Source organism: Chelmon rostratus, chromosome 18 (genome assembly GCF_017976325.1).
Source record: "Chelmon rostratus isolate fCheRos1 chromosome 18, fCheRos1.pri, whole genome shotgun sequence".
NCBI classification, from domain to species: Eukaryota; Metazoa; Chordata; class Actinopteri; order Chaetodontiformes; family Chaetodontidae; genus Chelmon; species Chelmon rostratus.
In genome coordinates, this window is record NC_055675.1 from 5,663,995 (window position 1) to 5,677,410 (window position 13,416).

The window sequence follows — 13,416 nt, forward strand, 5'->3', positions numbered from 1 at the left end:
TGACATCATGCTGGACTTCTCTGTCCCTCCAAGAATCACCTTTAGCAGACCATTCATGCTCATAATCTATGACAGTGTCACAGGGCTCGTCCTGCTCATAGGGAGAATTATTGATCCTACAGAAGTCTAAGCTAGAGTGAACTTTACACTCTCCTTTTTGCCCTTTTTCCCTTTTGCTATAGATATAATACTGCATTCACTTATAGTACATTATATAACAGCACTGGTTTGGTTTTTCCATAGTATGGCATTTTATATTGGGGAAAAAATACATTTCCTGCAATTTCACTGAAGTTGCAGAGTGTGTTTTGCTTTACCTCCAATTTTCCAAACATTTCAGGATGATTTATAGTTCATTCCTCCATTTTCACAAGATGATGAAAAGACATTTAAACAGCAGTAATTTATTCCTGTGACTGAATCTTTGCTATTCCTGCAAGAAACATAAAACACTTTTCTTCCACCACAAAAGCATTTTCTCTTTTGTCATTTTTTCACTCTGCAACCCATTTCCTGCTGTAACATCTCTGTGTCGCCTTATGCAATTATCGGAAATGGCTTTGCAAGAACAACTAGGCTCATTCGCCAAGACAGAAATGAAAACGGCCATAAAACACTGTTACATTTTCACACGGCGGCGGGGTTTCGCGGCTCCTGGACATCAGCTCATTTTTCCCTCGGCATCAGACAGACCTGTAGAGATCTCACGATGAGTCCGTGTATATGCCATAATAAACTGGCATTTATAAAGGAGGAATAGGTGGTGCGAATGTGTGCACCTCACACATACATCACACCAGGGGCACACAAGGATTTCTATTGGTGACAGTCCCATGAGAAGGAGATTAAATATAAGGTGAGAGACATTAGAGTAAAACCTTGCAGAACTTGTTTTTTGCAGCCAAATGCGAATTTGTAAGCTAAATTTTAAATGTAGTGTAACTTCAATTCTGTTTCAATATGAGCACTACGTATATTACTCACTGATCAGCCGTCTGATGACTTAATGATGATCACAGCTGCTTATGGTTTCAGTTTTATGCATCTGGCCCCAGATGTGGGGAGGGGAGACAGCAATCCATCCTGGATTCTCCAAAAATTGTGTGCCCAGATTGTGTTATCCACATATTTATATGATTACTGCATTTGTCACGGTGTCCATTAATCTGTTCACCTGCCCAGCCGGTACTCTTCCAACCTGTCCACTCACCTGATCTTAATTTCCAATCAGCCCAGTGTTTAAGATGCTCTCCCACACTCACTCAGTGCCGGGTTGTTCTTTGCCTTCGTGCAAGACTCTGCAGCATTACCTTTAGGCCTGATCTCCTGTTATTGAACCAGTCTGCCTTGGGCTACGCCTTGTCTTCTGTTCCCCCGTAAACAGATCAGTCTTCTGTCTCTGACTACAAGTTTTGCCCTGCACTTCCTAGTTATCGTCTGCCTGTGCATGTTTGTTGTGTGCCTCACCAAACAACACAAAACGAGGAACAGTGTTGCTGCTTATCTGTCACCGCCGAGTTTGAAATAAAACTCTGCAAGCAGAGAGTGGTACTGCATTTGGCTCCTAACCCCACCCGTCACAGCGTTTTGCTCTACTATGATTGTTAGATTTTCACCTGTCTTGGTGAGTGGACTTTTGGAACAGCTATAAGCACTTTAGTATTACAGTGCATAAAATATTAGCATTTGTAGCACTGCCCTTTTCTTATTTACCTCTACTCCTTCCTTCCACCCCCTACACTTGGCAGCAATATGTTGTTTTAAATGGATTCTCATACTGTAGATTCTACTGTCAATTATAGCGAATTATTCCAGGAGTAATAAGCTAGGTGGAGTATTCGTCCTCGCTGTCTCTGGGTTTACTGCCTGTGAATTTCACTTGTTTTGTACATAAAAATATTACAAGTAATTTATATATTTATATTGTCAAGGTATCTATTTAAACATGCAAAACAGTGAAATTTATCTTAGCTTCCGACCACGCTGTTCCCTTCCCCGCTTGATACATTGCACCCCATCCTGCACCTCATTGGATGGTTTACGGGCATATCATAAGATATTGTCACATGCAGAAATGAAAAACATCATTTCCCATAAGCCTCAGACCATCATGGGTAAATGCTGCATGCACACAAATGCTGGCAGAATGCAAAGAGCAGGAAAACCTCTCATTATTCCAGCCTGAGAGTGTCTACACGTTTTCCAAGATGGCCGCTGGTCACCCCCACTGATGACCTTGTAGTTTAAATGATTGCCTTTATGAGCTGTTTTTTAATATTACTGCTGGATTTTATTTAGATCTAAGTGCCAACAATGCTGGTTTTTATAGCCATGCTGTCACAACTCCGCTGAACAGTTTTGCAGACCAAGCTGCTCATTATTATGGACTAAACTGCATTACGCCAGTGTGGCAGAAAGGTCATCAGCGGATGGAGTCAAGTGAGTCGGGTGGCTGAGGCTAGCTCACACACAGCTGTAATCACAGCAGGACAGAAGGGTGTAGACACGTTTCAGACAAGAATCTGGAAGCGCTACATCAGGAGGAAGCATTGGCAGACGTCATAAATATGGAAGAAGTTGTGATGACATAAGTCCTCGCACTTGTAAATTTTCACAGGAGCTGTATTTTTTTATTGGCTTTAAAATATTGTGTAGCTTGGATACTCAGTTATCTTACAATATGAATATTAATAATATAATATTGCCGCAGTATTTTTTTTGTTTCAAAAACAGCGATGGAATGAATTCTGAATTAGAAGACACAGAGTCTGGCTTGGAGGTAACATTAAGACAATTACATGCAGACAGAAAACAGTGAGGGAGAGAGGAGAATAGGACATGCTGCAAGGGCCTCCAGCTGGAACCAGACCGGGGACTTTGTCGCCTTAGCCGGGGCACCACGAAATCTGCCTAGACCGTTTTTAACTGAATAGAAGTCAAAAAGGATTAGTTAATGATCAGTCTGTTTTATTTACATGTTACACAGTGTGCCAAGCTTATTGAAATCTGTTATTGAAATAACACATCACTGTAAATGAATGTGACTCAAGTGTTAAAACAGATAAATAATTTTAAAAAAGCAGAAAAGCATTAAATTGTCGTCAGAAACACAGTCATTGAATACATTTGTAGCTGGTTAAGTTAGATAAACGCTGGGGGATAATGATGGTAAATGATAATGGAAGTGTTGTCGTTTCACTCTGAGTGAAACTTCTGCAGAGCGAGTTTCATGAATAGGATGGGTTAAAAACTCCCAATGAGCGCTCAGCTCGATCTACTGGCAAGTTGTTTCCCAGCAAGCATCATGCAGCTCCTGCAGCTCCTGGAGAGGAACTGCGGCGTCTCAGCCCTCATGACCGTGCACGACTTTGCGCCGCAGGATTTTCAGCCTCTGGAGCAAGTTGTACAAGATGACTAATTTCACACTGTGCAGAAACACTGTAGAGCGATGCCCCTTTGACCTCAAAAACAATCAGTGACAAAGTACAGACACCAGCTGCAGAGAGCACGCAAACCCCCGACAGCCAGGTTTAATTTTGCCCCGTCATCAGCTTACTCAGAGAATTAACATCCCTTATCTGCGGCTGATAGGTGATGTTTGATTTCAACTGCTGAAAGCCACTGGTGAAAATGAGAAGCTGCAACCTCAATGTGTTGTATGCTGCTCTTTGTTAATAAGAAAGAGAGGAGAGACGTCAGGCTGCTTGCCATCATGGCTTCGCAAATTTGTCAGAACAGAGTCAATCACCAGTGTGACCAAATCGTTTTTCCCATTCACGCACTCTCAAATGCAGTGTGAGCCTGGCTGCAGCTAACGAGAGCAGCGCTGCATCATCACCAGCGGGCTGAGGTGGGCGAGACACCGTACAGAAAGGATCACGATTCTGATTTATTTCTCATTTTAACTCATGCTGATCCATTAAAATGTGCCCGGATGTGCTCCTTAGGATTGTTGTGGGACATCTTTATTATCAACCTTTCAGCTATGAATCAGGGCGTTGAGTATTTGGCTCAAGTTGCTTGTGTCAGATTTATCAGGCTACAGCAGTTACTTCAATGGCTCAGATACATATTTAATCAACATTTAGGTAAACATAAGTATCAGATCGGTATATGTATATGGTGTCCAGCTGTGTTATGAAGTTTGTAGACAACTGTTTGCATTGCATTTATGTTTTATGGCTCAACATGAAGCAGAATAAAGCTTATTCAGCAGTACTTGCATGCTATTATCTTCTACTTTAAATCTACATTGTTATTAAAATGAGTCAACAGGGGATCAGTTACCCAGTTATAGTGATGAAAGGCTGAATGATTTAGAGTACCACTTCATGCTATTTCATGAAAAAAAAAGCAAACCAGTTGTTTCAGAATGGAAATGAGGTGAAAAAATCAGAGTGACTACACAGTCTGAGAGGATTTCGAAGTATGCGATGATGATATAAGCGTGAAGGTATGTGACGCAATACGTTATAAAACGTACGTGCACACGTTTTTTTTTTTTCCAGCAGCCCATCATCTCAGCAGTGGTTCTTTACCCAGGCTGTGGTCAGTGAGTTGAGTTGCATCAGTTAAGATATTTCAGGGCAGAGAATAGGGTCTGGTCTTGGTTAATTTTTGACCGAACTGTCAGCTGACTCTCAGCGCTCCTGTATATAATGGGGGAGTTTCTGGCAAACTGTCTGCGGCAAAGAGGAGGTTAAAGGTAAGTGCGGCACTTTACTAAAATATGGCAGCATTTTTTTTATATAACTTTAAACTTTAAATGTAAAAAATAAATCAATAAAAATCTGGTTTGAAAGTGAAGCTTTGAAAACATGGTGACATGATACATAATAATTTGGAAACGTAGAGCTGCTTAGAAGCTAAACCATATCAGTGTGTCCTGTTCAGACCTGTTTAGAAAGGTTCAGGGGTCTATATTGTCTAATAGTACTGTGACCCACTGTATTGAGCCCAACTAACCTCCTTTGGTTCCCCTGAACAGGCTGTAACGATGCGCGGGATCTTCGCTAGTTGTGCACTCACAGCACTACTGCTGGCTGCAGCCTGGGCAGACCACCACCACCACCACCACCACCACCACGGCCATGGCACTGACCACAGCCACGAGGGAGAAATGAGCTGCGAGAAGCTGTCCCCTCCCAACGCCGACTTTGCCTTTGCCCTCTATAGAAGTCTGAATGCCAAAGCTGCTGCCGGAAAGAACATCTTCTTCTCGCCGCTGGGCGTCTCCGCCGCCCTGGCCATGCTGTCTACAGGGGCCGGCGGTGCAACCCACAGTCAGCTGTTCTCCAGCTTGGGCTACAGCGCTCACACTCAGGCAGAGATCAATGAAGGGTACGAGCATCTTTTCCACATGCTTGGCCACAGCCAGGAGAATTCGCAGATGGCCGTCGGCAACATTGCCGCGGTGCGCACCGGCTTCAATCCGCTGGAGAAGTTCCTGAAGGATGTGCAGCAGTACTACTCCGGCGAGATCGTCAAGGTCGACTTTACCAAAACTGCTGAGGCCGCAGCTGAGATCAACAGACTGATTGCGGCTAAAACGCAGGGCAAGATCAAAGACCAGGTAAAGGACTTGGACTCTGACATGGCCATGGTGCTGATCAACTACGTCTACTTCAGAGGTAGGACACGTACGCAAACAGAGAAACTCTCAAATGAACTGACTGTGCATGTAGTCTGCTGCAACATTTTAAAACATGTTACCAGGATCGTTTGAGCTGACATGCAGTAACTACCTTCCCCCTCGCTGCATCATTCAGGACAGTGGGAGAAGCCCTTCAATGGTGACCAGACAGCTAAGGCAGACTTCCGCGTGGACGGAACCACCACGGTTCAGGTGGACATGATGAAGAGGTCCGGTCGCTACGACTTTTATCAGGATGCCGAGAACCACACCACCGTCATCATGCTGCCCTACAAGGGCAACACCTCCATGATGATCGTCCTGCCCGATGAAGGCAAGATGACCGAGGTGGAGGGCTTCATCACCAAGGACGTCATCAAGCACTGGCATGACTCACTCTCCAGGAAGTAAGTGATTCATCTGATTTTCTCTTGAACCTCTATGGTCGTAAAGTGTAGTTGAGTCGCCTGTAGTTGAATAAACAAGCTGGAAATCAGCTACATATCCTGACTGGTGGTGGTGTTCTGATTCTCAGCTCCGTGGATCTGTCCCTGCCAAAATTCTCCATCTCTGCTGATGCCTCCCTGGACAGCACTTTGAAAGAAATGGGCATAACTGATGCGTTTGCAGACACTGCTGATTTCTCTGGCATGTCTGACGAGGTCAAGCTCAAAGTCTCAAAGGTAGGAGAGGCAAACATGCTCGTTATGGACACTGAAAGCGTTAAAGGAAAGTGCCCATTTCATGACAATATACGGAGTGTGTTGCAGAGACCCATTGCTAGCTTGTTCGCTCACTCACTGCCTGGTCCTCGCTCCTCCACAGGTGTCCCAAAAAGCCGTGCTGAGCGTGGACGAAACAGGAACGGAGGCGGCAGCCGCCACCACCATCGAGGTCATGCCCATGAGCATGCCTGAAATCATGACGCTCGACAGACCCTTCCTGGCCTTCATCCTGGAGCACTCGACTAAGAGCATCCTCTTCATGGGCAAGATCAACAACCCCACAGCCATGTAAAGACGCCGAGGAAATAAATGTTACGTGTGCTGCATTTTCGCGCTGAAGTAAGCTTCAGTAGCTTCAGGACATTAGCTCATTCTTCCCCCAGCATCTGAAAGCCCTGTAGAGATCTCACAGTGATGTTAAGAGTATTGTGGGATGAATAGACGACAGTTTGATGAATCAAACAGCAGATCATCAGGTAACAGAAACGTCCTCTGAACCTGGCTAGGTGTCTAACATCACTATATTTTTCATCCAGCTGACTGTTGCATGTGATGCAAACACGAGTAAATGTCTATCACTTGAAGCATCTGCTAACACGCTGAGCCAACGTGTCATTGCTGTCTTAACACTGTTTATTATGAAGTGAAATAAAGACTGTCACGAACACCTGGCGTTTTATGTTACTTTAATCTTTCTGTCTCATCTTCTATCAAGCTCACAGGTCCAATCACTCAGAACAGGGGGGCTTTATGTTGCATGGCACGGAATAGCGAGAAACTACAGAGAGAGGGAACCAACTGTTTTTTAAGAAGTGGAAATGACAGTATTGAAAGCGTCTCTTCATATTTCCCTCCACGCCCACTGATTTCTGGTGCATCGTTTGATTTCTGTAATTGTGTGATGATTATTGTAAGCTCATGCACATTTAATGCACCACACCAGCGGTTCTTCACCAACGTTGCGCCGAGCGATGTGCTGCATTAGTGCAGATAACTTTGCCAGAGATCTCTTGGCACATGACACTGAAAGTGAATATTTAATAGAGCTGTCAGCTAACTCTCTTGGATCACTTGTACGTAGTGGTGAGGTTTCTGCCAATCCCAGCAAGGAGGACATGAATGATGAGCGTGGCTCTCATTAAAATATGCTGAATGCTTCATGTCATTTTTGAGAACTTGGATCTAAATTTCGTAAGTCGAATGAAGCTTTCAACATGCGGGGATCAAGTGTGTGATAGAATGGAAGTGTAATGCTGTTTAGAGGTAACGTGATCTCATTAGAGCATTCTGTGTCAAAGGTACTGAGCCATTAGCTGCTGTCTGCTTTATATCACATCATATCACATTAGATCAACACGTTATCAGATGAAACAGACTCGTTATTGAGGTCTTTTTTTTAGAATCATGATTATAAAATTGTTCATTCTCAAACACTGCAATGATTTACTGTGTTTAGTGATAATTAACACAGTAATAATCAGTAAAGGTGCACAGTATCTTCTCTCATTGTGCACTTGCAGCACCATTGCTGGCTGTAACCTGGGCAGACCACCACCATCACCAGCACAACCCTCCTGAACACAGCCAAGAGTGACAGTGACAGTGAGCTGTTCTCCAGCCTGAGCTGCAGTTCCTTCAACCAGATTCTGGTCAATGAAATGTAGAAGCATCTTTTTGACGTGCTTGTCACAGCCAAGAGAATCAGTAGTTGGATCCTGACAATGCCGCGCCCCTGCAGTCTGGTTTCACTTCTCCGGTGTCAGTTCCTGAAAGATGTCAGACATTACAACTCAATCTTCAACGTCAACTTTACCAAACTTGCTTGCAAGAGATGCGGTGGAGGACCCAGACCCTGCAAAGGTCCTGGTGCTGATCGAGTATGAGTTGAACAGGTTAGGACACTGCATGAAATGATTTAAATATTATGTCTAATGATTTAAATATTATGTATGATTATTGTAGCAGCATATTATAACATTTTAAAACATTACAGAACACTGGACACTGCGCGCTCCCCTTCCTCCCTTTCCAGATACAAAAGATGATGGTGATTGGTGATTGACACCACCACAGTTCTTGTGAGTGTTCATGATGACAAATGAGAATCACTACATTTTCTGCCAGGATGTTGAAAATCAGATCACCATCATTGTGCCGCCCTCAGGACAAAACCTCTATGGCGGTCGACACAAAAGAGGTGAAGGGCTGCATAAACCACGACTACATCAGGCACTGGCGAGACCGCCTCCTCCCGGTTCCTCCACAGGTGTCCCTCCGGGCTCTGCTGAGAGTGGATGAGATTGGAACAGAGGCAACAGCCATCACCACTGTCAGGGTCCTTGAGTATGCCTGAAACCATGACAACAACTCAATTTGTCTTCATCTCGGTGAACTTCATCAGGAGCATCCTCTTCACGGCCAGGATCAGCAACTGTGAAGAGGATGCTGATCCTGCCATGAAAAGGCACACAACAGGAAATGGATGCTACATTTTCACAGTGCAGTAGGTGTTAGTGACTTTGGGATTTGGGCGACAGCTGTTGCCTAAAAATGAGACATAAAAATAAAAAATGCATGAGACTAGAATGACTCCGACTAAAACTAGACTAAAATTATTATTATTTTTTTTTTTTACTAAAACTAGGCTGAAACTGGCAAAACATCAAATGGCTAAAACTGGAGTTAAACTAGTACACATTTACAGACAAAACATACAGACTCAGAGGGTTGTGATTTGATTATATACAAAAAAAAAAAAAAAAAATCCAATTGAACTGAACTGAAACTAAAACTGAAATGAAATGAAAATCGGGAGCCAAAATGAACCCTGTTGCCTTGAGGAAACTGCTCCGACAGCCTGACGGCCGGTGCAGGGAGGCTCAGACGGAGCTTCCTGTCTCAGGCTGCCAGGGTGTCGGGGCCGAGTGCCTAGAGCCGACATGATGCCCCTTCAACACCGCTGACAGCACTCTTGTGCATTGCAGCCCTCTTACATCCCCTGATCATGATCCATAATCATTAAACACATCATTGTACACTACACTACTGCCATTATATTTATTGAATCTACAGTATATGATTATGTAGTCTTTTACCATTATGCTCATTGTTACTACTAATTATTTATATACATATTATTACTGTTTCATTTTTACATTTGCTCCCTTTTAATGACTTAATCGTACTGGACAGGGTAACAAAGCATTTCACTGCACATGTTTGTGTGATTGAGTTTGTGACAAATTAAATTTAAGAACTATGTTACTATGTGTGCAACCGTCTGCATGTTGTTTTAGGTCTTGGGAATTTTGGCTCGTATGACCTCATACAGCCCTGCAGAGATGCCAAAGTGATATTAAGCCAGTCGGGGAGATGATGAATAGTGGACAGTTTGCTCAATGAGACAGACAGATCAATCAGGAATAAGTGAAATGTTATCATCAGTCATCTGAACCTGTCTAAAGGTGTCTAAAGGTCTAAATACATCATTATATATTGTATCCAGCTGACTTTTGTATAACATACCCTTCATAACATGTTGGAATGCTGACTGCTGAGCTGTTGTTAAGAAATTGTTTCAAACTGTTCAACGTGAAAGACTATTGTGTCATTAACGACTGACATGGTGCATGTTATTTTACTCATTCGACTTTAAATCAGATATTACTGTCAAGATCATTCCTGCTGCTACACGATTTACAGCACTATTATTGCTGTTTATTGAAAATAAATGACCATTTCTTTTTGCAGAAGGGATTCAAAGCGACTTGAAACGAGTGTTTGGAGTGAGATGCTTCATATTTCCATCAAAGGCTCATCATTTGTTTTTGTAATTATGCGATGATTACCGTCGGCTTGTGTGTGCACAACCTTTAGGAGAAAACTCAGCCAACCCGTGTTGTGCTGAGTGAGTTGTGCTGGAGTGAGGTGACGGTGGCCGTGCCAGAAATCTCTCTCAACACAGGCTGCTCCTTGTTAATTTTTAACAGATTCGTCAGCTGACTCTCATCGATCTGCTGAATATAATGGTGAAGTTTCTGCCAAACTGCGGCAAAGAGGACACTTACGGTAAGCACGGACCTCTGATGAAATGTGTGGAATGTTTTAAAAACAGTTTGAGGACTCGGACATAAAGTTACGAAGTAAGTGAGCAAAGATTAGACATGAAATTTGATAACGTGTGTTGCAATGGCAGTGTGAAGCTGTTAGGATTAGATCATCAGTGTGTTCTGCTTCAGTGTTTTGGGTCTTTAGATGCTGTCAACTTTAATGTTTTCTTTGTTATGTAATATACATGTTCTAAAACGGTCATTCAATGCTTTTTTTCCCCTTTGCTTGGCTTTAATATTACTTATGAGGTTGTTCGTCAGATACTACTGTGACCAAATATAGTTTAGCTCAGCTTCATCTTCCTCTGGTTTTTCCTGTCATACAGACAGGTTGTAAAGATGCGGGGGATCTTCACTAGTTGTACACTTGCAGCATTGCTATTGGCTGCAGCCCAGGCAGACCACCACCACCACCACCTCAGCTCAGAACACAGCCATGAGGGAGAAATTAGCTGCCACAAGCTTTTGCCCTCTACAAAAGTCTGAATGCCAAGGCTGCTGTGGGAGAGAACATCTACCTGCCTCTCCACTGTGCTGTCTGTGCTGTCTGCAGGTGAAGCCCACAGTCAGCTGTCCTCCAGCTTGGCCTTAAATATATAAAGTGTACAAGCACATTTTCAGCATGCATGGACGCAGCCGGGGGAACGAGCAGATGGATGGTGGTAGCGGCGTGGCCCTGCGTTCTGGCTCCAGTCCTCTGGAAAGGCTGGATATCAGGTACTGTGTTGACTTTAGTAAACGATTCATTCACTCATGATAAAACCCAGGACAAGACAAAAGATACGGTGAGGAATCTGGACCCTGATACGTGCATGGTGCTGATCAGCTATCTCTGCTTCAGAGGTAAGAAGCCAGTTCAATCCCGCAGATAAAGCAGTTTGTGATGAGGTGCGATGATTGTAGAGCAAACACCAACACAGTTTAAGACAAACTGCCTGTCATCTTTCCCCATCCACTCCCTCGTACGTGGGACGTTGACGACCACACCGCCATCAACATGCCGCCCTACGAAGGCAACACCTCCATGACGATCGTCCAGCCAAGGTGATGGAGACTCCATCAGGCGCCGGAGTGGAAGCTACATTTGAATCCTCCTATCTGGCTGTAGGTGAAGCGTGTCGTGGATGGAGCGAACAGTGTACAGTGGAAGGGAATGCCTCGATGAAACAGTGACTGGATGAATGGAGGATTTAAGTGAAATAACAAGTAATGTGTTCATGATTAGCACATTTTAACTGAATTAAACAGGCTGCGATTCAGCTGTACAGTCCAGTGACTGTGGCGACGTCCTGCTTCTCAGTTATGTGGATCTGTTCCTGCCAAAATTCTCCACCTCTGCTGATGCCTCCCTGGGTAAAACGCTGAAAGAAGTGGGCATAACGAATGCTTCTGAGGACAACACTGATTCCTTTAAGAAGATTTCTTTAAAGTCTCAAAGGAAGGAGAGGCAAACATTTCTCGTTAGGTTTGTTGTGGGAGTTGAAGTTTTTATGAACACGGGGATATGCCTACTCCACTGCATGAGCACTACTTCAGGAACAACTGCAGAGGAGTGACATACACCTCCAGAGAGCGCTGAAAAATACCCTTTCGCTTCTACATTTTTCAAACTAGACTCTTGACTGCCTCCTCCTTCTTCCTCCACAGATTTCCCAGAAGGCTGTGCTGAGTGGCACTGAGATGGGAGCAGAGGCAGCATCCACCACTGTCGTGCAGGTAGTATTCGCCATCAACCATCAAAACAGGCAGACCCTTCATGGCTTTCATCCTGAACTCCACCGGGAGCGTCCTCTTCAACCCCACAGCCATTTAAAGGCACACACACACATGATCACAAGTGCTGTCATGAGGATCCATCATGATTAAAATCACTGATTCTTCCCCATCATGCTGATCAGGTAGTGGGAAATGTACGGGTAGTTTGTACTGGTCTCAAAATAGAAGTAATTCTACAAAAGCATCATTAAAGAACATTTTGGTGACGCAAATGGAAAAGAGAGCCGATCAGTCAATTCATCGATCAACAGGAATGTAATTAATAATCATTAATCAGTTCAGTCATTTTGGGTTCTCAAATGGAAGAATTGCTTTTATTTGTACATTAAACTGAATATCTTTGGGTTTTTGGACATCACCATGAGCTGTGTTGGCCATTTTTCACTGTATTCAGATATTTTATAGATTAAGAGATTATTCAAAAAATGAAAATCTTATTTGCAGCCCTAATGAGAAGCAGTTTGATAGGTTTATCTATTACAGGGATGTTTGAAAAGAGTGACTTCGTTTTTCCATTCACTGTGCAACAAGACATCAAATCCACAATAAATGAAAATACTGAAATGTGGTGAAATGTTTTTATTTAATGTCACACATCGTTTCTCATCTCTCCGTGCTGTGAATCATCAGTGTTTCCTGACTGCTGCCATGTCTACATTTGGTCATACAGTGAATTATAAGTCTGTTGTGGTGTTTCATTAACATTCCTCTCAGTCAGCTGGAGGGAGACACTCAGTATCACCTGGTGGCTGTTTAACAGTCGAGTTACTCGGCCGATGATACAACAGAGAGGGGATGTGTAACCTGATGGCCATCAGCCTCCCGTGACTCCTCGCCCTTTGACCTGTCAACAGAAGAGCTGCTGCAGGAGCGTTTACACAATCGGTACACATACACTTTGTCTCCCCTGTCAGCCCCCCCACACGGCGACTTCTGCGAAGGACACGAGTAAGAAATGTCTGCATCAGAAAGCCGAGTGGGCTGCTCTTCAGACGTGTGGAAATGCTCCAGTCTGTCCAGGCTGCTGCACACACATCCACACGAGGACCGGGCGGCGCTGAAGTCTGTCAGAAGCTGCGCTGGGGTCACGGTTCATGGTCGCATAATACAGGATGCAACGTACGTGGATGAAAGTTTACAGGACTGAAGCAGTGTTAGAAAACTGGCAGGTTGC

At 43.9% G+C, this 13,416-nt stretch overlaps 1 protein-coding gene and 1 pseudogene across 1 annotated transcript; both read left to right on the forward strand.

The window, feature by feature from the left end:
- Window positions 1-836: 836 nt before the first annotated feature.
- On the forward strand, window positions 837-6,649 carry LOC121622004 (alpha-1-antitrypsin homolog). The gene is made up of 5 exons (XM_041958770.1): window positions 837-856; window positions 4,988-5,630; window positions 5,769-6,039; window positions 6,168-6,315; window positions 6,458-6,649. The coding sequence occupies exons 2-5, from the start codon at window positions 4,997-4,999 to the stop codon at window positions 6,647-6,649; spliced, it is 1,245 nt and encodes a 414-aa protein (XP_041814704.1). The 5' UTR covers window positions 837-856; window positions 4,988-4,996.
- A 1,884-nt stretch (window positions 6,650-8,533) lies between these two features.
- Window positions 8,534-11,514, forward strand: LOC121622395 (annotated as a pseudogene).
- The last annotated feature ends 1,902 nt before the right edge of the window (window positions 11,515-13,416 follow it).

Bases quoted from the DNA above. Each gene is read 5' to 3' on its own strand.
- LOC121622004 (XM_041958770.1), top strand. From the start codon at position 4,997: ATGCGCGGGATCTTCGCTAGTTGTGCACTCACAGCACTACTGCTGGCT. The intron at 5,631-5,768 runs GTAGGACACGTA...TGCATCATTCAG, and splicing joins CAACTACGTCTACTTCAGAG to GACAGTGGGAGAAGCCCTTC. The intron at 6,316-6,457 runs GTAGGAGAGGCA...GCTCCTCCACAG, and splicing joins TCAAGCTCAAAGTCTCAAAG to GTGTCCCAAAAAGCCGTGCT.